We start from the raw sequence: 21,209 nt of genomic DNA on the forward strand, positions 1-21,209 counted from the left end.
TACAAAAAACTTAATTTCACAGAAAAATTTTCTATATGTGTTACAGTAATTTTAAACTTATACTGACTAGGTCTAGTAAGTGTGTGCAGTCACCAGTCACTGCAAGTAAAACAATGCACACAGCTGGGGTGTAGCTTAGCACATGTCGGGAACATCTACTGGCAGTGTTAAAACTGCTGCAGAAAGTCTCACCCTGAGACAACAGAACCAATTCCTGTGTGTGATGTGGTGTGATCATGTTCTAGTCATTCCTCAAACATTGTTTATGAGTGGTGACTCTTGGATTTAAATATGTAGACTGTAGTTGTAAATATGTAATATTTATTTACATTGGCAAAGTTACTACAGTGTATTTTCCAACATATGGCCTATTTGCTAAAATTCGTTAAAAATAACTGAACTAATAACCAAAAAATAACCTGTTAATTATAAGCAAATCTTGGTTAAAAGCATTTAATAATTAACAGGGTGTTAATTTTCACATATATATGACTGGAAATTTTGTCTGTTAAATCTGAAGTCCATTAAATTGAGGTCTGCAAAATCGAGAGTTTACTGTACTTGCTCCCTGCCATGGAGTTGGTGAGGGTTGGACCCAGGCTCAGGTCCTGGGTGAGGTGAGTGAGGGTGGCCACAGCATGGCTTTTGGTGGGGAGTCCTTTCTTTCTGAGAGACAGAAGCCCCGAATAAATGGGGAATCAGCTCTGAGTTGTCTTCCTGGTCCTAAATGGGCTTCTCCCAGCTCTGAACTCTGAGCAACTCTACCAGGAGTAACGAGGCCAAGGTCATTGTTAACAGGTGTTTATTGTTAATAAAACCATAGTACATTTACAGTAAGTGACATTAATGTACAGTTACAGTATCATACAATATTACAGCAATAAAATAATGCCTCTTCCTTTGTACATCCAGCTCAAGCAGCCAGTCGAAAGTATTTTCCAGGATCACAAGCCCTGGGGGCTTTTCAAGGTGACCCAAACAACACCGCCTCAAGTGCCCAGGACTTTCGGTGAATAAATAGTTTCTAAGGTACGGCCAGACAGCCCAGGAAGGCTACACCTAGAGTAAGCTGTCCAGAATGCTCCCCCAGTGTCTGGTCATAAATATGACAAGAGTCCAGGCTTGGTGCTACGTCTCCACCCCAGGAGAGCCTGGAGCCTGCAGGTCATGGCAGGTAGGAGAGGGGAAGCAGCCGGCCTTTTTCCTAGCCCTTCCCTTCTACCCAGGCTCCGACCCTTAGCTCCCAGTAACAAGCGTGTGCCCTGCTCCCCTGTCCAGATTAAAGGACTTGTTCACTTGAGAGATTTGATCAGTGGGCACAATTAGGGCTCTGCTTCCTGAGCCTACAGAGGAAGCCTGAACCTTGACGCTGAATCTACCCCTTTATGCTGGCCCCTAAACTCAGCAGCAAAGACAAAAGCTGAGGCCACCAGGCTCCTCTATGTACCCCATGCACCCCTTCCGCCTGGGGCTCAGTTGGAAAGCTCGGAAGGCATCGCTGGGAAACTGCCTTCCACCACTAACTGAGCAGGTTGGTGGTCCCCAGAAGAGGCCTTCTGTAGGCCCAGATATCAAAGAAAATGGAATTCAAAGTGACCCTCTGAGCAGGGATCCCCAGGTCCCTGGAGGCCCATAGGAAGCCTTTCAAAGGCACAACTTTGAGGAGTAAGTTCAGAGATTTGACTTTGAAGAAAAGTACTAGCTTTGGAACAAAATGGCCTGGGGCCTAGACTATACACTCTATACATTCATAGGATGCCCATGAGCCCCAGGTGGGACAGTCTGAGCTTACTGAGGCCCCGGGAGCAGAGGTGGTTAGAATTCAGGGGACATCACTGGAGGCTATTTAGAGCAGAGGCGAATCAGGATTAGCTGCTGACCTCAAGGGGAGAAGGGGAGCACAAGGGTGAGTAAACGGTGGCTCTCAAGGTGCAAATGGTATTGGGGGAGGGGAGGGCTACCCTTTGGCCACAGCTGCCCTTTTCCCCTTACTGGTTGAGCGAACAGCTCTGGGATAAAGGGGTTGAGGGTGGGCCTACCAATGACAGGTGGGGTCAGGGCACATCTGACTACCCCAGGACAGACTGACACCAGAGGATGTCTGGGGAAAGGGAGAAACTGAGACCCGTGTGCCTGGCTCCAAGAGGTTCTAGAACCATTCCCCGCCCGGTGGGGCCCTGGTACGTTGACAGGCCCTGGCTACACAGTGGTCCAGATGCCTCCAGGAGCACTTGCTCCCAGCCTTTCCCAGCCCAGATGCCTAGAGACAGTGCCCCAACCCGGAGGGGGCTGAGTGTGCTCAGCCCCTGCCCGCCTCACACCCGGGAGGTGATGTAGACTGAGTGCACGCGCTCGGCCAGGGTGCTCTGCAGGTCCTGCAGTGGGTCCAGGCCCTGCACTTTGCTGCTGCGGCCGTAGATGAGCTGCCGGAAGGAGTCCTGTTCAAGCAGGGCCTTCATGTGCTTGAGGAAGAAGCCCTCACAGAACAGGGCCAGTTCTGGGGCATTGTGGATCTGTGGGGTCAGGGAGAAGGGGTGAGACCCATAGCCTAGCACGACCCCATTCACTCCCAGGTGTTACCCATGGTGGCAGTCCTGGGGGAGGCAGGCCCTGTCTCTGCAGCTTGAGGTGACTTCCTCCTTATCTGAATTCCCTCCCTAAGCTCCTCCTTCAGGTTGGACTGATTGGGTTCAAATCCCAGCTGTGCCACCAGGAATATCACTGGTCTCATTCCTGGCCCCACTATCTTCTTTGGCTGTGTCGCATAGGGGATGGTTTGTTGAATGGCAGTTATCCCCATTGGACTGGACGCTTCATACTAAGGACCATCCACTGCTGGGTGTCCAGCATCCAGCACAAAGCCCAGCACACAAGTGTTCATGTCGTAGAACAGTAACTATTTTAACTATTTTAACTCAAGTAAATCTGTGGAATGGATTTGACTCAAACTTAGCCATCTGCCCCCAGTCCCACCGCCTGGGGGCACAGCTGGAATGTGAGCTGGGTGCCATGCTCATCTCACAAGCTGCATGTGGCCCTACTGGGCGGCAGTGACCTCAGGTTAGAGGGAGTTTAAACCCTCCCTCAGCTCCTTACACTGCCTTCAGAGCTGCCCAGGCACCTGCATTTCTAGTCTGGGTGGAGCAGAGTGCATCAGGATGCATCTGGTGGGCATCTGGGGTCCTCACCTTGGCGTACTTGTAGGTGTTGACGGCACTCTCCACGCTGAGGGTCTGGGAGCACAGGATCTCGCAGTGCCTCTGCAGGGCATCCAGCTGGAACAGGCTGGCAGCCGACAGCAGCTGGTGGGAGGCAGAGGCAGCCTTGGGTATGCAGGGCCAGGCCTGGGGCCCAGGCATCACAGAACAGAAGAGGGCTGCATACGCTGCTTCCTCCCAACCCTCAGGGCCCCACCCACATCGGCAGGACAAGTCTGATGGCCTGATTTATTTCTGCTCTAGGCCAACTAAGTATTTGATCGGATACCTAGGTGGCACAGGATGGACAGATGCTAGCTGGGATTTCTGACCTAGGAGGTCTTCAACTCTAAGCTACAGGCTTTGTCTACATGACCTTCTAGCTAGGTGCCCAGGCAACAGCAGGTCTGTTTTCTAAGTGGTGAGGAGGTGAGGGGGAGGCCCAGCCATCTTCTGATCCTCCTGGGCCTACCACCCCCATGGGGAGTCCCTTTCTAACTCCTGGGTGTGGCCAGAAGGTCAGGCTCCATGGGTGCACAATTCCCTAGCCTCTCAGAATGGCCCTTCCTGTCACACAAAGAAAAAGGACCAGGAGGTCCTTACAGAGCCACCTTCCTCCCCTCATCTCTCCAAATGCTGAAAGCAGGGTTGAGACCTGGCAGGTGTCTCAGGCTAGAGAGATTCGGACAGGTGAGCACCGGGCCCTGGGCCTGAGCGAATCAGCCAGCTCCTCACCTCCAGGACGTCGGTGGTAGGGATGTCCATGGATTCTGTCCCTCCATGGTACAGGTACTGCATCATCATCTGCAGTGGGAAGAGGCCCCGTGTGAATGTTGAATGGACCCGCAGTGCCAGAGTCCTCACCCTGCTCCCAGAGTGCCATTCCAATGTTCCCCCGTGGACCTCAGCCATGTCCATCCCTCCCTGTGTTAATGTCTGCAGGTCTTCTATTCCCGCTCAAGCTGAGACTCGAGAAGTCAACCCCAAGACCTTTCTCTCCTGACTTTCTGCGTGTATGACCAGCCTCCTTCCATGGAGTGGTTTCTCTTCTCTCGAGCCTCAGGATAGACTACTAGCCCAGGAGGGAAGATTCTATTCACAGCTGGGAAACTGAGGCCTGAGAAGGGAAGCTGACATGGCTCAAGTCACTCAGTTCCCCTGACACTCACGCCAGAGCCCTCCGAGTGCACCAGGTACCGTACTGATCATTCCTCCTTGTACCTAAATTCTAAATATGGGGCTGGGAGGGAGGTTGGGCCTGAGGGGACAACAGTTTCACTGGCTGCCCTCAGAAGCCAGCCCCAGCTTTCCTGTCTGTGCTAGGACTCCATGTGGAGGTGACAGCCAGATCCGGGCCCTCTTGGATTCAATCCCTTGGAAAGAAAGCACAGAGCCGCTGGAGTCTGGGCCAGAGGCCACCTGGCTGACTGGAGCTCTTGGGATCAGAGGGTCCTTCCTGGGATATCAAATGAGGTGGCCCAGGAGGGGGGAAACTACATTCAGTCCTGCTGAGGTCTGATTTACAAACTTTGCCATCACACTGGAGCCTAGGGAGGTTCCTAGTTGGAAAAAGAAAAATGTCCCTAGTTGGCTGAAGAAACAGCCCCAGCAAGGAGCTGGCAAGTGTGTAAGTAAACACAGCTCCTGCGGCACAGTCGGGCTCTGTTAGGATGGGGCCCAGGCTGGAAGAGGCACCAGAGGGTCTAGGGAAGGAGCCCAACCTCTGGGGCGAGGAGCAGGGAGGTGGCCTGGCCAGCTTCGTCTTAGCTAGGGCCAGTCCTGGTTCCTTCCCCATGGGGGAGTGGGGGCTCCCATGGCAATCTTGCCATTACACATATGTGCCTGTCCCTCCAGGTGGCCTGTGCATCGGGTGGGCCCATGCCTGGGTTCCTCCACCCCACCCCCTCTCACCATGCTGGGCACGTACAGGACAGCTGTGAGCTATCAGTGCAAAAGCCCCTGGCCCATGGCTGGGAATGGAGCAGGTGGGCAGGTAAACCCTCCCAGGATTCTTTGCTAAAAGATGGCCTCGGGGCAGCCCCTTGGCAAGAGGGGGTGTGGGCTGGGAGACAGGCAAGGCCCAGCCATCTGTGGTGCCCTGGGGTCACTAGAATGCACAAGTCCACAGAAGTCAGACCAGAATTGTGCCCTTGGGGCTTTGCTGAGGGAGCTGGGTGGCTGGGAGGCAGAGGTGGATTAATTTTGCACAGCCTGGCACTCCTCAGGGAGAACGTGGGTCATCTGCCTCCCAAAGCAGGCAGCCTTTGGGGCTGGTGGGTCTGCTCTTGGAAGGGTCCCAAGCAGGATCCCCTGCTCTCCCCCCACACCTATCCCACTACTTCACAGCCCTGCCTTCTGGAGCGCAGGGGCCTGGGCCTGTTTACTGCCATCTCTCTAGCATCCATAAATGACTAAAGGGAGCATGAGAGAAACAGCCATTTCAGATGGGGGCTTTTGGGAGACTGATCTCTCCCATTAGGTCATGAGCCTGTCCTGTGAAGGGCCAGGACCCCCCCCCCCCCACTAGTTGCTTTTTGACCTCAGTCTCAGCCCCTAATGGTCACCCAGCAGCCCAGAGCCCACCACACAGCCTAGAGACCTGTAGTTGCCTCTCTCCAGAAAGGAGCTCTCAGCTGGGGTTCGGCTAAGGTCCCAGCCTGTCTCCTCCCGACCTCGTCTGCTACAACTGGCAGACAGCCTGTGGCCTTTCCATTATGCAACCTCTGATGTTCTCCAAAGCTCAGAGATCAAAAGACCTGACCTTGATCTTCCACAACCAGGAGGGAATCATCATGGCTCTTTCTGCTTGGCCAGCATGGCTCCGGAGGACTGATGCAGCCAATGCTAGTGCTCTTGACCCGTGTGCACATGGCCTACCTCGAGGTCTGGGGTGGGGCCTGAGGTTCTGCATTTCCCACAGGCGCTGGGGCAGTGTCTGTGTGCGGGAGCCCACACGTGTGTGGCGTATGCCTATTCTTACACGACTGTCAGTTTGCCCAGACCCCTTGTCCAGAGGGAAAGCCCAGGACCTGTGAGACAGGCTCTGAAGCTACAGCCCCAACAATGGAATGATTACCTTTTCTGGGTGCTCCAAGCTGACTACTGATTTTGCAGAACACGGGGGCACTGGGGATGGAGTGGAAGATTATGACTGACCCACAGCTGCCCCCCACCCCAGATGGATGGGCTCCTGGGGGAGAAGGTATTTCCCCAAAGCGTGCAGCGCAGAGATCCACTCACCTGGAAAATGTGGTACTTCATGTCGCTGATCTCAATGGTTTTGCTGCTGTCGCCATCTTGTTCTGATTTATTGGTCATCAGCGTCTTGAACCTGGAGCAAGGAGACGAGATAGGCGGGTCTTGAATGTGACTCTGTACTGCGGTGATGGCGTCATCCATCACCTGACCGGTCACCGGGGGACGGAGTGATTTAAAAAATCACTGCCATGCTCCAGAAGTATTCTCAGTGAGTGACATTTTACATCACCCTGGGCTGACAGCTGGGCCAAGCCCTGCTCTGTCCCCACTGCCCCCATATGAATGACCATGGCACCTGTGGCCAGAAGGAACTCTGGGTCTCATCCCTTCTGTCCCGCTACCTCGTGTCCCCTGTGGGGTGGGTGGAGGGGGGGCTCTTGCTGTGTGATACACCCTGAGGGGCTGCCGGTATAGCCCCAGCCTCTTCCCCAGGAGGCTGGCACCTACCTGTTAGAAGCTGTCACCAGCAGGACTTTGTGTGCATAAAACAGCTTTCCTTCCACTAGGAAGGTCACATCTGACATCTCCTTGTTGTTCAGAAAGTGAGGATCTGTACCCAAAGGGAAGAATGAAGGGAAATGAGGAGCCCACCTCTGGGGTGCCAGTTTGGGTGGGATACAAAGGGGAAGAATGGAGGCCAGGGCCTTGGCACCTGGGAGGGATGGAAGGGTGAGGAAGGGAAGGAGGAGAGGAGGGGAGGGAGATCTGGAAGGTCTGGGTGGTGGGTGGCTGGGCAGGCGGGGACAGGCCTTCACCTAGTCTGGCCGGCAGCGTCTTCCGGATCTCTGGGATGCTGGGGATGGGGCTGCTGCCATAGCAGTGTGTGAAGATGGCAGCCAGCTGCTGGATGACGGAGTCGTTCTGGGGTGGAGAGGCAGAGAGAGGCTGTGAGCCCACCCACTTTGGCAGTCTGCTTACAGCTGAAGATCCGTCAGGCTGATTTTAAAATACATCAGGCTGGGATTCGAGCAGCCGCTGTCTTTTGTTCCTCCTGGATCTGCCTTGGCAAGAGATGCCTATTCCTTCACCACTGATTCCCCAGATTGCCTTTTTGGCCAGGCTCCGGCCCAGACAAATGCATGGCTTCTGCCCTCTGCAGCCAGGCAGTGCAAGTCTGGGTGTGGGGCAGGCGTCCACCTGTGTGCCTAACGGTGCCTGTGTCATCCGTCTGTGTCTGTGGGGGGGGTGTCTCTCTGCGTGTCTGTCCTATGGTCTGGGTCAGGACTTGGGCTCTGGAACACAGAGCTCTTGAGCTTGGGGTGGGGACCTGCCCGGCGACACTTACCTTGCTGGTCTTGAGGATGTTGAACATGAGCTGCAAGCCCTCGGTGACCAGCTCCTCATTGTATTCCTCCTCCTTGATGGAGCCAAAGTCCCGTAGGAGACTCTGCACCACCGAGTACCGTGACTGGGAGAAGGAGGTCCTCAGGGACTCGACCCAGACGTGCAGCTTCCAGGGGACACCTGGGCCGGCAGGGGAAGGGCAGGCAGTCATTGCCTGGGCAGAACACTTCCCACACTGGCCCCCTTTCCCCCCTTTCCTGGTAGGCTTTCTCTGGATGAGCCAGAGAGCACCCCTCCCTGTCCTACCTGAGCCTGCACCCCATTCCTGCATACTGAATGCCCTCAGCGCAGCCATGGAACAGCCGCACCCATTCTCCCTGACAGGCCTCCATGAGAAGTCAGAGGGGATTCTGAGTCCTCATTGCATGAGGTGGAGGAATGGCTGCGACCCAAATGCAGGGTGCCCGCTCTGACGGCCTGTAGCTCAACTTGTGGCTGCACTGGCCCCATTGCTTGTGGGCCCTGGAATTATTTACTGGGGCAGACCTGTTAATTATAAGCAGGACATACAGGCCGCACACCTGTCTAGAAGCCTGAGATGAACCCTGTCCTATCATAGGGCTTCTACCAGGGCCCACGTCATGCTCGGTTAGTGTACATCACATCGCTGTCCACCAGCTCTTGGGAGTATCGGGGGCCACAGGGAAAGTTAAACTACTTTGTGAGGCCATGGTAAAAATTAGTACTGTTCCCGGTAATTAGAGAGATAGTGCCCCCCCCCAACTGTGGGTTAAAGGAGGACAGACGGCATTCCTGGGACCTGCTGTAAGTGGCATGAGCATCCTTGGTTTACTGACTGTAGAGAGAGTGACACCCCACTTTACAGTGAAGAACACTGAGGCCCAGTTGCTACAAGAAGGCAGTGTGGTCTCCTGCTCTCTCGATGCAGTCCTGGGTGTGTGTGCCCCCGGACAGTAACGATGCTGCCAGCTTGCACTGGTGCTCACGGTGAGCTGGCACCAGGCCCTGTGCTTCCTGTACTGACGCACTGCGACCTCACCCAGGTCTGTCTGTGACCAGCCTCCCTGGAGGAGGGAAGTCCAGAGACTTGCAAACCTGAGGAATGAAAGAGGTTGGCGTGGGACAGGAGAGCATCTTGTTGACCAGAAATGTTGACTCCTAGTATTAGATGCTCACAGTGCCAGACTTTCCAGGGCCACGGCCAGGGCTGGTGGAGGATCTGAGGATCTGGGTGATGAGCCCAGATGAGTCCCTGCTGAGGACTCCCGAGGCCCAGGGCCTCCACCACCAGGCCTGGGTAGGCCAAGCCCCCTGTGCTCAGCTGCCCTGTGGCCTGTCTGCCCGTATGGCCCTCTCTGGCCTGCTTAAGAGCATCAGAATGAATGTATGTGCATGTACACGCGCACCCCATGGCCTCACCCAGTGCCCTCAGCTCCATGGTGATGTCCACGTAGCCGTGCTCTGCGCTGTAGTACATGGCCTCCTGCAGAGCCTTCGTGCGGGTCCGGCTCAGCCGCACAGGCCCCTCGCTGCCGCTGCCCTGGCTGGACGTGTCGCTTTCCTCCACTCCCTCGGCCAGGATCTCCTCCAGGGACAGCACGTCTGCTTTGGCCTGCTGTGGCTGCGTCAGGAGCTTCCTCAAGACATTCCTGTGGGCCAGGGACAAAGGAGGGTGATGCCTGAGGTCCCCACCATGGATGGTGTCCTCTGAGCTGTCTTGTGTGCCCCATGACCCAGATGGCTGGCTCTGGGTCATCTGCAGGCAGAAGTGCTCATGACCTTCCCACCCAGGCAAGCTGGGCTAGGGGCTTGAGTGAGGCCAGGGAGGGTGCTGGGGACTCTTCCCTCCTGCCATCCTGGTACTGCTGAGAAGTCACGGGCTCGGGGGCCAGGCAGGCTCTGCTGTCCTGACTGTGTGATCTCAAACAGGTTGTTCCACCTCTCTGAGCCCTGACTGCTTGTCCAGAGAACAAGATGTCAGTCACCCTCTCCAGGAGTTAACGTGGGGCCAGTGTGACGGCCTCAAATGCAGAGCCTGACCCACAGCGGTCCTCTGAGCCAGCGTCCAGCCTTTAATGTAAAACGTCTGCAGCATAGCCGTGCTTACACTGACTTCCTTCAATAAGAACGTGAAAACGAATGTCACACAGAACTCATTCGTACAGACGAATGTGTATGGTGTTACACTTGATGGAGCATGTTCCCATGTACTGTGGCAGTTAACCCTGTGAGATCCCATGAACACTGCCACTTACAGGTAACAAATACAACCTAAGGTCACACTGGGCAGGAGTGGAGACCCAAGACTCTGGCTCCAAGCCCCAGGCTCGTGACATTCTGTGGCTCAAGGCTCGGGTGGCTGCGGCATGGGCAATGGCCCAAAGGTCACCTGGGGGCTGAACCTCCTCCCAGTGGCCCTGCCCAGCCCCCTTCTCACACCCCCCCCTCCCCACTCTGATGGAGGCCAGGCTGTGCCAGGCAGCCAAGCTCATGGCCCAGAGACCTCTTGAAGGACCAGAGTCACTCCAGAGAGAGCCGGAAGCAGGTGAGCAGATAGGCAATCTCCACGCAGGGTGAAGAGACCACCGTGGGGGGAAATACGGGCACGGGTGGTGTGGAGAGGCCATGATGTGCAAGAGGGTAGCTGAGGGCGAGGCTGGTTTAGGTGGGTGAGTGTGGGGCGGCAGCAGCAGCAGGTGTAGAGGAAAAGCATCGTGGGGCAGGGACCACAGCAAGGGCACAGCCTGGCTTTGAGAACAGTGTTTGGAATGAGAAGTAGGTGTCCACCTGCCCTTCGCTGCCTTCTAATAATCTCTGTCTCCCTCTGCTCCCCCAGAGCTGCCTAATGGCTCTGCTCTCTAAGCCTGCTGCTGCCCGTCACACCCCTGGGCAGGCTTGGCCCCCACAAGCAAGGCCCACCATCTGCTCCTGGAGCAGGACGTGATTTCCCACAGAGCCGTCCGAGCCTCTGCTTGGCGGAGCCATATGCTGTGTGGAAGCGTCTGGAGCCGCTGTGCTCCAGAGACCAGCACCGAGCATGGAAGGGCCATGGCTCTGAGGCAGCCCCAAAGTTGCAGGGCAGAGAGTCTTATGGGAAACAAAGAGCCTGCCCTGGGCGTCGGGAGCCCCAGGCTCCAGTCCCAGGGCTGCCCAGGACCAGCTGTGGGGCCTCTAAGCGACCTGCCGCCACCCAGCGTCTCCAGGCCTCCAACTTCTGGGGCCCCCGAGCTGGTGGAGGACCTGGATCTCCCTTCTGGCACATAACCCCACCCTCCTCTCCCCCCTGCCCATGTCTGGAAAGATCTCCAGCCAAGCTCTTCTGCTCCCTGTTGGGGAATCGGGGCTCCTGAGTCCTGTTTTGTGCCCCCACATCACAGGGGGCAGGAAGCCCAGGCGGGTACCTGTGGCCATGGGCAGCTGAGTGGCTGAAGCAGTTCATATCCTCGTGGAGGGAGGAGGCCATGCCGTTGGCTTCGAGCATGCTGAGGAGGGGGTCAGCGCCTCGGCTCAGCAGCAAGCTGACCAGCTCGTAGTTCCCTAAAAGGCAGGGCGGACTAAGGATGTGCCCACCGCCCACTTCACTGCCCCTCTGCTGGGCCTGCCTGGGCGCCAAGCTCGGCAGAAACACTGGCAGATGGGGCCAGAGGGGCCCCCAGAGGCCCAGAGGAGGGGTTTCAAGGCTCACCACAGGGGTCCACGTGTGAGGCCAAATGTCTAGCTCCAGGTGGGTGACACTGGGGAGGGGCAGGGGGAGCCTTAGGGCGGTCGGGGACCCTTGCTCAGCAGGGCAGCACTGTACTTACCAGCCGCAGAGGCAAGCTGCAGGGGGGTCTCTGCGTAGCTGTCCTCGCCACTGTTCACTGCCGAGCCCTCCACGTGGGCGCCGGCATCCAGCAGCAACTGTTGGGGCACAGGGAGGACACGTAAGTGTGGCAGGGAGTGTGGGGTGTGTGCAGCAGGAGGCTGTGGGGACGGACTCGACCTGGCTCACCCAAGCAGCCGAGGAACTGGAGCTGTAGAACTCCAGGTTCCCCTCAGGGCTCCAAGTTTCTAGAATCGTCACCTCCACTCCTGTGGCACTGGACCAAGCCCCTAAGCTGTGGGAACCTCTGAGCTACTCTGCAGTGACCCTTGTAAGAACTCGTGTAGATGAGCAGAACAGAAAGTACTGCCTTCCCTCCCCACTCTACTGGGGGAAACCGAGGCTCCAGGAGGCAGCGGAGGTGGTGGGACACAGGCGTTAGAGTTAGAAAGAGCTGAGTCCTAATGTAGGCCACCCAGCCAGTGGGTCACCTGAGGCAGGCACCTCAACGGAGCCTCAGTCTTCCTCATCTGAAAAACGGGGAGAGGACTGGCAGCACTGCTGGGGATTAAGTGAAGTGGTGCACACCTCTCCACAGGGGCTCGATAACTAGTGGCTTTTAGGGTTCTCGTCTGAGGTTCAGTGAGCTGCCCAAGGCTGGGAAGTAGGGGGGGCCTGCGGCACAACCTTTCTGTCTAGGAAACCCGGTGGCCTCTCCCCACTCTGCCAAGGGTAGGCCCTGCCAGGGGACACATGGGGCAGGGTTAACAGATACCAGGCAGTTTCAGCTGAGCTGGGCCAGCTTTGCCTTGGGGCCAGGGTGGCGTCTGCACTACTTTCAAGTGACTTTCAGCTCTATCTCACCTTTCCTGACAGGCTGCTCTGGAGGAAGCCACCTTCCATCCTTGGCAGTCTCAAGGAAACCCCGTCTGCCTCTCACCTGGGGACCAGGTGTGGGGGTCCAGGCTGACCTCTGAGCCCCATCCCAGTGTGTGGAGAGCAGGGGGTGCTGTCAGCTGGAGACTATTGTCAGAAACCAGTCAGGGCACCGCCGCCGGAGCCACTGCACCAAGGCGGAGGAGGTGGAGGACTGCCCGTCGGGGCAACTGGGCGCCAGACAAGTATGGGGCACATCTCTGCAGGCCAGCCTGGGCTAGGTTGGAGCTTTGCTCAGATCCTTAGGAGGGCAGTAACTGAAAAGGGCAGGACGTGCAGCCAGCCTGGCAACCAGCATTTACTGAGTCCCTCCTACAGGCCAGGGCTGAGGGTGATGATGGACGAGCTGGACATGACCCCTGCCCTCGGAGGACTCTCAATCCAGTGGACAGCGGGGGCATTACATGAGCTCTGGGAAGGAGTGTCAAATCCTTTAGGCCCCAGTGGCCCGAGCTCACCTGAACCACAGAGATGTGTCCATGCAGCACAGCAAATGTCAGTGCGGTCCAGTGCCGGCTGTCGGGGTGAACAGACGGGTGCCTCGGGGAGTTGCTTGGAACCTGGGGAAATACCACAAGCGATCAGTGCTTCGTGCATGAGGGGCGTTCTTGGGCAGGTCACACAGGCACCTGAGTGAGCGAAGGGGGCACCCTGCAGGGATGGCGGCTAGGCATCAACTCAGGTGCTTTCCACATTGGACTGGAAATGTCTGGCTGGATACAAGTGGCTAAGGCTCGAGAGGATGTTCAATTAGTGATGTCTGGCCTGGGCAGAGAGGGAGCACTTCATGCTTCCGAGGAAGGGAGAGCCAGAAGCATGGGGATGGTAGGGATGGCTGGGGATCAGGTTGGTAAAAGATAAAAGGTGCAACAGTAACAGAATCATGGCCATTCTCTCCACTCAACTCCCCCCTTCAGCACACTCCCTCAGAAACCCCAAATCTTTGCTGTGATCTCCATGCACCTTGTATTTCCAGTCTTTTGAGACACCTCTACCCCATTGTTCAAAACACTGCACCCAGCATGCAGCATGGCTGATGAGGTCCTTGGGGTGTTCTCTAGCTGGGTTAGGGACCTGGGGCAGCCCTGGGGCTTACACACCTGGATGTCCAAGTTTGCTCCAGCATCAATCAACATCTGGACCATTGCTTCGTCCCCAGCAGCACAGGCATACATCAGTGGCGTCATACCCTAGAGGGACCAAAGGCAGATGCTAAACTATCTGGGGGAAAAACACGATGACACGTATTCCACAGGCCTCTGCCCTAGAACCACAGGTCCCAGTGTCATCCGGAGCAACCCCATGCCTTGTGCTGGAACGACCTGCCTCCCCTAGGCCCACTGGACACAGGACACCTGAAGGGAGAGGAGGGACTATCTCCATGAGCACTGCAGGATGCCAGATGGGTGAGGAGCACAGGCCGTGTAGCCAGACTCGGGTAACTTGGTATACGAGTTACTTGTACCTCTCTGTGCCTCAGTTTCTGCATCTTTAGAATGGGAATAACAACAGTGTCTACCTCACAGAGTTGTAAAGAGTGTGAGTTACAGTGTATAAAGTGCTAAGGATGCAGTAAGCTCACCTTGACCAGGCTAAGCACTTAAAATAACACTATCGCTGCTGCTACACTAAACTGCCACATCCCACGTAAGTCACTGTGTGTGGTTCACATGCATGACCTCATTTAATCGCCACAACACCCCTACTGTGGGGCTCTAATATTAGCCCCACTTTACAGATGAGGAGCAGAGAGGGGTTACCTTGCCCACGGCCTCGCAACGAGCCAGAGCAGAACTCAAACCAAAACCCCAGGTCCACCTGAGCGGTGAAGCTCACCCCTCGAAGCGTCTCAGGGAAGGTGGAGAGGCGCGTTACTGTCGCATCTCACGCTCCCGAGAAGTTCAGAGCTTTTCCGAGGGCTGAGGCCCGTCGCTCCCTGAGTTCAGGTGGGTGGTTAGCGGCTGCCTCCCGGCCGGGAATCCCTCTCCGGGGCCAGTAACAGCAGAGGCCGCGGAGGAAAGAGTTATCCCGCAGCTGGATGCTGGCAGGCGCTTGTCTGCAGCCCGCGCTGTTATTTATTAGGCTATTTGTGTGCAGACAACATCTCCTTACCTCATAAATCCTTGCCTCATGCCCAGAGATAGAGAAATGGCCTGAGATTAATCATGGGCGAGAGGGCTGTTTACCCGCAGACCGTTGTGTAAACACCAAGGCCGAGGAACACACAGCATCGGGCATCGAGAGAAACGCCAACTGCCGCAGAGCGAAAAGTTGGCTTTGTTTCATCCCCGCACATGCCTGGCTTTGGTCCCCCACACATCTGTACATGATTTGGGGTTTAAAGCAGGCCAGGAGCCTCGTGAGCAGAAAATACTTCTTGTGTGTGTTGGGCCCATCCCTACTTCAGGAACATAAAGAGGCTAAATGGAAAGAAGCTGATTAACAGGCTTCAGGGGGAATCATCGCTGTCATGTGGACAACGAAACCCAGAGTGACGTTTACGGAGCATTTACCATGTGCCAGGGGCCGAGTCTCACCATAATTCTATGGGCAGGTACTATGATGCCCCATGCGGGAGGTGAGGAAACGGGGCTGAGAGAGAGGCGCTCATCCGGGATGCCACGGCTACGTGGCCGCTGGGACACAAGTGCGCCTGAAGCCACGGGCCACGCGCCTCACGAGGACGGCGGCTCCCCGGGGATGAGTCGACGGAGCCCTGGAACCTGCATTCACAGAGGCGCCTCCGGGAGACCTGACACCCAACGCGCCACCTCCCCCAGCCTCACGGTCTCTCTCGTCCCAGCGTGCGTGCCGGCAGCCCCACCTGCATGCTCTTCCCTGGCTGCTGTCCCCGCTCCTCCCTGCTTCTCCCCCATCCTTCCTCCCTCAGGCCTGGCTCAGACCTTCCAGGAGGAAGCCCTCCCTGGCCACTCCTGCCCCACCTGCTGAAGTCCACTTCGGCCTCGTGGTTCACCTGGTGCTTTGTCATTCCCTGGGCCACGCGGTCACCTCCTCTGAGAGCGTTACCTGACCCGAGCTGCCATTTAAATTTCCCCGTGCTCCTGGGTGGTCTTGCAAACTGCGGCGCCACTGTCCACACGGCAAGTGCTCACAAAATAGCATCAAATAGACAAGCTGGGCATTCCACAGTGGTGAAGGGCAGGGAGTCAGATTGCGTGGGCTCTTTTAATCCCAGCTCTGCTCCCTACTAGTTGTGTGACCTTGGGTAAGGCGACTTCTCTGCGTCTCGGTTTCCTCATCAATAAAATGGGGATAATAACAGTACCTACATCATAGGTCTGTTACTGAGGTTAAATGAATTATTTTGTGCAAAGTGCTTAGAACAACGCCTGGAACACGGTAAGTGCGAGGTAAGTGTTTTTCACGGCAAAAAACACAAAACAAAGCAAACCAAAAACTCAAGGTAAATTCTGTCTACAATTGTAAACACCTCTAATATTCCCTTTTCTGGCTCAGTTTTACTTCTCAGCACTTCCTACTAACACTGTATTTTGCATGTTTCTATTTCTCATTATAGGTTTCCCCCACGAGAATGTTAGCTCCGTGAAGGCAAGGATGTCCGTGGGCCTGGCACGTGATAGGCAATGCGAGATGCTCTAATACAAGTTTTGACGATTATTGTCCATAGCTTGCCATCAAGTTGACTCCTCTGGACTTTCCCCTGCCCTGTACCGTCTGCGACAGTGTCCAGCCTCCCAGTGAGAGGAAGCAGAAGCCTCGTTACAAAGTTTTCCCAAAGGCTGCTAGGGAGGTCTCCAAGCTGACATCCTACCCGACATGGGCAGGGTGCGATTCCGGAGGTAGCCCCCTTCTCAGAGCAGCTCTCAGGTTTGGGGCAGAAAGGACCGTGCCACCGACTCTGGCAATCTCGCGCCCCTAAGGAGTGCTCAGAACGCACCTGGTCATCCATGGTGTTCACCCCGTCTGGGCCCAGGGCCTCGATCGCCTGGTTGATGAGGTCCGTCCTCCCGCAGTTGAGCATGCGGAAGCCCAGGTCCTGGTTGAACTTCTCTGTAGCCGCCCGGGCATCCAGCCTCCGGAAGGAGCTGAAACAGCACTCGGGTCTGCGCAGAGAAGACGCGGGGGGTTGTGAGCGTGACTGTGTATGGATTCTTTCTGGTGGGACACGGCCTCCCAATGAGATGTGACAGGCAGGTGGGTGGGTGGGAAGGACTGGGAGTTACTATCCGATCAAAAGTGACTGGCCTTGTCATGCTCAGTGACACGAAGAACACACACCTGCTGTTCTTTAAACATGTGACAGAAGCGCTCTGAGCTCTAGGTCACTGTCAATGGCCTGGAAATGAAGTCTCCTCTGAAATGATCTACCAGGGGACTGACTGCCCAGGAGGAAGCCTGGGCTTGGCCACAGAGCTTGGCTGAATACTTTTTGCACAGAGAAGGCCACACTCAGCCTCTAGAACAGTTGTTGTGGCCACTTCCCAGTTCTTAGCTTTACCTTCTCTCCCCTCCAGGCTGCTTGGTGAGACCCTAAAGTACTGAAGAAAGGATGGAGAGCAGCCCAGGGTCCCACTGCAATCAAGCCATCCTACCGAGGGAATTCACGGAAACCCGGCATCTACAGAGGGCACCCCAGGCTTCCGACAGGCAGCTTCGGCCCGGAGCCTTGGTGAAGCCAACGTGTCGCAAGTTTACGTCCCAGGAGGAGATCTGGGCACTTGCCATGAAAACAGAGGAGGCCATAACTGGGGTTTGGGCAGGTTAAAAAAAAAAAAAAAGATGCAATGTTCTCAAAGGCCAAGGGTGGCCAGAAAGAACCTTCTCTGGGGCTCCTTCAGGAGACCAATCTGAGAGAGGCCCATTGGGAAGGAAATGAAGAGCCCAGGCTGGGGCCACACGGACCTAGTTTCAAATGGGGGCATGGCCACTTTGCTAACTGCATATCGGGGGGCAAATAACTGTTCCCCTTGATCCTCAGTTTCTCCACCAGTAATATGAGCATTACAGCCCTTTTTTCTCTAAAGTTGTCACCAGGACGGAGATAATGCACATGAAAAGGAGGGCTCGGCACAGTGCCTGCGCCTAGGAAGTGGAGAGTACAGGGAGAGAGGGGAGGACTCACTTCTGCGCCCCCGCCCAGCCCAGAGAGTCAGGCTGTTGTGCGTGTCTGCTCTGTGGGCCAGACCAGCGGCTGCAGAAGATGCATCCGGAAAGCAGCCGAGGTCTACATGATAGTCCCAACGGGCGTGGCCCTTAGAGCGGCCTGAACATGCTGTGGTGCCTGCTCGCGGCCCCCCAACCTCCAGGGGACAGAGGGACAGAGGGGCGGCCAGGGGCTGGCACGGACGCCGGGGCCCTCCCGTCCCGCTCCTCCCGATCCCGTACTTGAGCTGCCGGGGCTCGCAGTCCAGGCCGGGCAGCAGCAGCCGGGCCGCCTGCCGGATGTCGCCGCCGTCCACGGTGAGGCTGCGGCGGTGCTCTGCGTAGGTGATGGCCACGCGCATCCACTCCATCAGCGGCGGCAGCAGCATGAAGGGTCTGAAACGCAGCAGAGAGAGGGTCCGGCCCAGGCTCCGACCTTCCCCGGGACGTACCAGGCCACCGGGCGCTCAGGGTCCTCACGTCCACCCTCCCCTTCCCACCTGCTCACGAGCCTGAACCAGCTCTCACCTCTGCTCGTCCAGACACCATTATCCTCCAAGGCTCAGTTCCGGGCACCCCCCAAACCCCCTCTCTCCAAAGAAAATAACCTCCTGCTCCAAGATCCCTTAGAACTCTCTTCCAACAACGAATGTGCCTCCTCCTGACCAGACTCTCCCGCCTCCAGGAAGACGCCTTCACCTCTGCTCTCTCCAAATCATGCCCAGCACGGGGCCTCCACACAACAGGTCCTCAACAAACATTTGCTGAATGAGTAATGTGTGGCTAAGCGTCAGGAACTCAGTATAATGCATCCAAGTGTTCAGTTCTGGATCAAGCCCTGTTTCTACCCAGAAAAGAATGGCATATAATTTTGAAGGGTGTGGTGTTCACACGCGTTGGAGTGGGAAGACAGGAATCTAATGTGTAGATTCTAGAAAGGACCAACAATTCATCTGTGAATTACCCGTTTATCAGATCTTTCTTTTTTTTTTTTTTTTACCAGATCTTTCTTGATTACAAGTGCCCATCTGAATTCCCCCCAAATGTTTCGGGATTTTACAATTCTTACATGGCAATGCTAGAAGGAAACCTCAAAGACACAGTTGTATATATCAGTCCTTTTCACCCAAGAGGAAGGTTCCATCTAAACCACCAGTGCTGGGGAGTGAAGTGTAAACAGAAAGAGAATTTGTGGATCTGCCAGCCATTCTTCCCTGTTGTGGCCGCTCAGGTGCCACCTCCAAGCTGTTCTCGGGAAAATCCAAGAGGGAACTTGGAGAAATTATGAAGTCTAGTCAGATGGTGTGATTCATTCTGTTTATGTGTCTTAAACTTGGCCCATGAAAAAATTCAGTATCCATAACCTCGTTGGGCAGACACTGGGGATGGGCTCCTTTGGCCTCTATTTCACTATCTTTGTTGGAGACATGGAAAAGGGAGCAGTCTCCCCCTTCCCCTTCCCCTCCCCCTCCCCTGGACACGTTTTGTATTGACCTTGAAGTCACCCCTAGGGGCTCAGCCTTGAACCTGCTCCTTGAGCCATTCCAATGATTCTGTTGGTGCTTAATTCCCTGCGTTCAATCTCTTCCTGCTTAAAATACCTAGTGTGGTTTCTGCTTCCTGAACTGAACACTGATTAATATTCTCAGCATGCAGAAATCTTCCAGGGTCAAGGCTGGTCCTCGCCTCTAGGGTGGTGGTGGGTGCCCACCTGCCCACAAACAAGGCCCTGCCAGCCCCCAAACTACCTCTTTGGCCTACCCACGCACCAGGCCTGTGGTCCACGGGAAGGTTAAATGACAAGAAACTGATGGGCTTTCTCAGTAACATGCTACCCTTGGCCTGTGGGTTCCTGGTCACTATTTCCTTTCTGGTAATTTCATCTAGCCCACTGGGCATGCTGAGAAGAGCTGGCTTGCTCTACTGGACATTCTGGAAAATCCCCATAAAAACTCCCTAGGCTGTAGCTGTGTCCTAACTCCAGGGTGAAAGGGCCCCAGAGGAGCAAGGCTGGGAATGACTGATGTCTGCATTGTCCCCAGCGTCTCTCTGCTTTGCTCCCTCCCAAGGAAAAAGGCTGTTTCCTTGTCTGTGCTTGGCTGCAAGCCTCTCAGTGCCATGGTGCATGTGTCTGCAGGGCCAGGACCAGAGAGAGCAGGGCAAGGCTGAGGGAGCCCTCCGGCCACCAAGCTTCCGCTCTGCTGGGTCTGGCACCTCGGGACAGCCCTTCTCAGAGCTCTGGTCTCAGGATTCCCTTTGTATTCTTACAAATGATTGAGGCCCCCCAAGAGCTTTTGTGTGTGTGTGTGTGTGTGTGTATCAGTATTCTATGGATATTTACTGTATGAGCAATTAAAACTGAGAAAATGTTAAAACATCTGAATACACGAGCTCACATCCCATCAGCCGTCAGTGAGAAATAACATAACTGCACGTCACACGCCTCTGGGAAACTCTCCTGGACCCTTGTGAGAAATTGAGAGCGAGAGGCACGTGGCACATCCTAATGAAAATAATTTTGGCCCCGTGAGCTTCTGGAAAGTCTCTGGGACCCTGAGGCTCTCTGACCCCACTTGGGGAATTGCTGCCTGAGACAGAGGTGGCAGATCCCTGAGATAAGCGGCGCTCTGGCTGGCAGGTGGCAGTGGGTGTGGGGCTCAGATTCCGGCCCTGCTGGCACATGGTCCGGCCAGTCATGGAATGGCACATGGTTTGCACGCACACTCCTGGCCAGGATCTGAGGGTTCTACATTCCGACTCTGCAGCATCCTCTCTGGGAGAATGTTCTAGTGTCCTGGAAGCAACTGAACTGGCTCTGCAACCTTGGGAAGATCATTACCCTCCTTGGCCTGTTTTTCTATTAATGAAGGGTTTGTGTGTGTGTGTTTTTTAAATCCTTACCTGAGCATATATAATTGATTTTAGAGAGATAGAGAAAGAGGAGGGGGAGAAACATGGATGTGAGAGAGAAACATCGATGGGTTGCCTCCTGTATGTGCCACGACCGGGGATCAAACCTTCAACCTTTCGGTGTACGTCACGATGCTCCAACCAGCTGAGCCACCCGCTAGGGCAAGAAGGGGGTCAGTGTTTCTAGACATTTTCCACTGTGAGAACCCCTTCTGCTGTTACTTCACAGGCTCCACATGACAAGAGCTGTATCTACTATACAGTGACCAAGAGCATGGGCTTCAGAGGGAGACTCCTGGGATGGAACCCAGCACACAGCCAATGACTTAAACTGTGATCCTGTACAGGTTACATCACCTCTCAGCCTCAGTGCCCCATCAGCAAAATGGGAAGAACTCCTAAGACTACCTCACAAGAAGTATGTATGTGACGTGCTCAGGAGAGCACTTGGCACATGGTAAGTCCTCAATAAAGGTTAACTATTATTTCTATTTCAGTATCTGCTGCTAGACAAAGTGCATCATAGGAAAAAAAAGAAAAAGGCTATGGGAATCTGGTCCTATTAAATGCCTCAGCTCCAGCCTCTTCGGGTCCAGCCAATTCTGTCCCTGTAGGCCCTCTAGCAAGTATAAACACAGAAAGCTTGCAAAAGCCTGCCAGCAAGCTGCCCACCACCT

The 21,209-nt window shown here is 55.4% G+C and overlaps 1 protein-coding gene across 1 annotated transcript in view; it reads right to left on the reverse strand.

Annotated features, from left to right (window-relative positions):
• Positions 1–785: 785 nt before the first annotated feature.
• The window catches only part of ABTB2 (ankyrin repeat and BTB domain containing 2), a 147,236-nt gene continuing 126,812 nt past the window's right edge, over positions 786–21,209 (reverse strand). Inside the window, exons 4-17 of the mRNA XM_081153182.1 lie at positions 17,866–18,018; positions 16,418–16,583; positions 13,599–13,688; positions 12,957–13,058; positions 11,564–11,660; positions 11,162–11,297; positions 9,180–9,409; positions 7,741–7,919; positions 7,211–7,316; positions 6,903–7,005; positions 6,438–6,528; positions 3,933–4,001; positions 3,189–3,302; positions 786–2,513 (exon numbers count right to left, since the gene is read on the reverse strand). Coding sequence (XP_081009308.1) covers positions 2,316–2,513; positions 3,189–3,302; positions 3,933–4,001; positions 6,438–6,528; positions 6,903–7,005; positions 7,211–7,316; positions 7,741–7,919; positions 9,180–9,409; positions 11,162–11,297; positions 11,564–11,660; positions 12,957–13,058; positions 13,599–13,688; positions 16,418–16,583; positions 17,866–18,018 — 1,834 coding nt within the window. The 3' untranslated portion in view covers positions 786–2,315. The remainder of the gene's footprint in view (positions 2,514–3,188; positions 3,303–3,932; positions 4,002–6,437; positions 6,529–6,902; positions 7,006–7,210; positions 7,317–7,740; positions 7,920–9,179; positions 9,410–11,161; positions 11,298–11,563; positions 11,661–12,956; positions 13,059–13,598; positions 13,689–16,417; positions 16,584–17,865; positions 18,019–21,209) is intronic.

Source organism: Miniopterus schreibersii, assembly GCF_964146895.1.
Source record: "Miniopterus schreibersii genome assembly, chromosome: 12".
Classification (NCBI taxonomy): domain Eukaryota; kingdom Metazoa; phylum Chordata; class Mammalia; order Chiroptera; family Miniopteridae; genus Miniopterus; species Miniopterus schreibersii.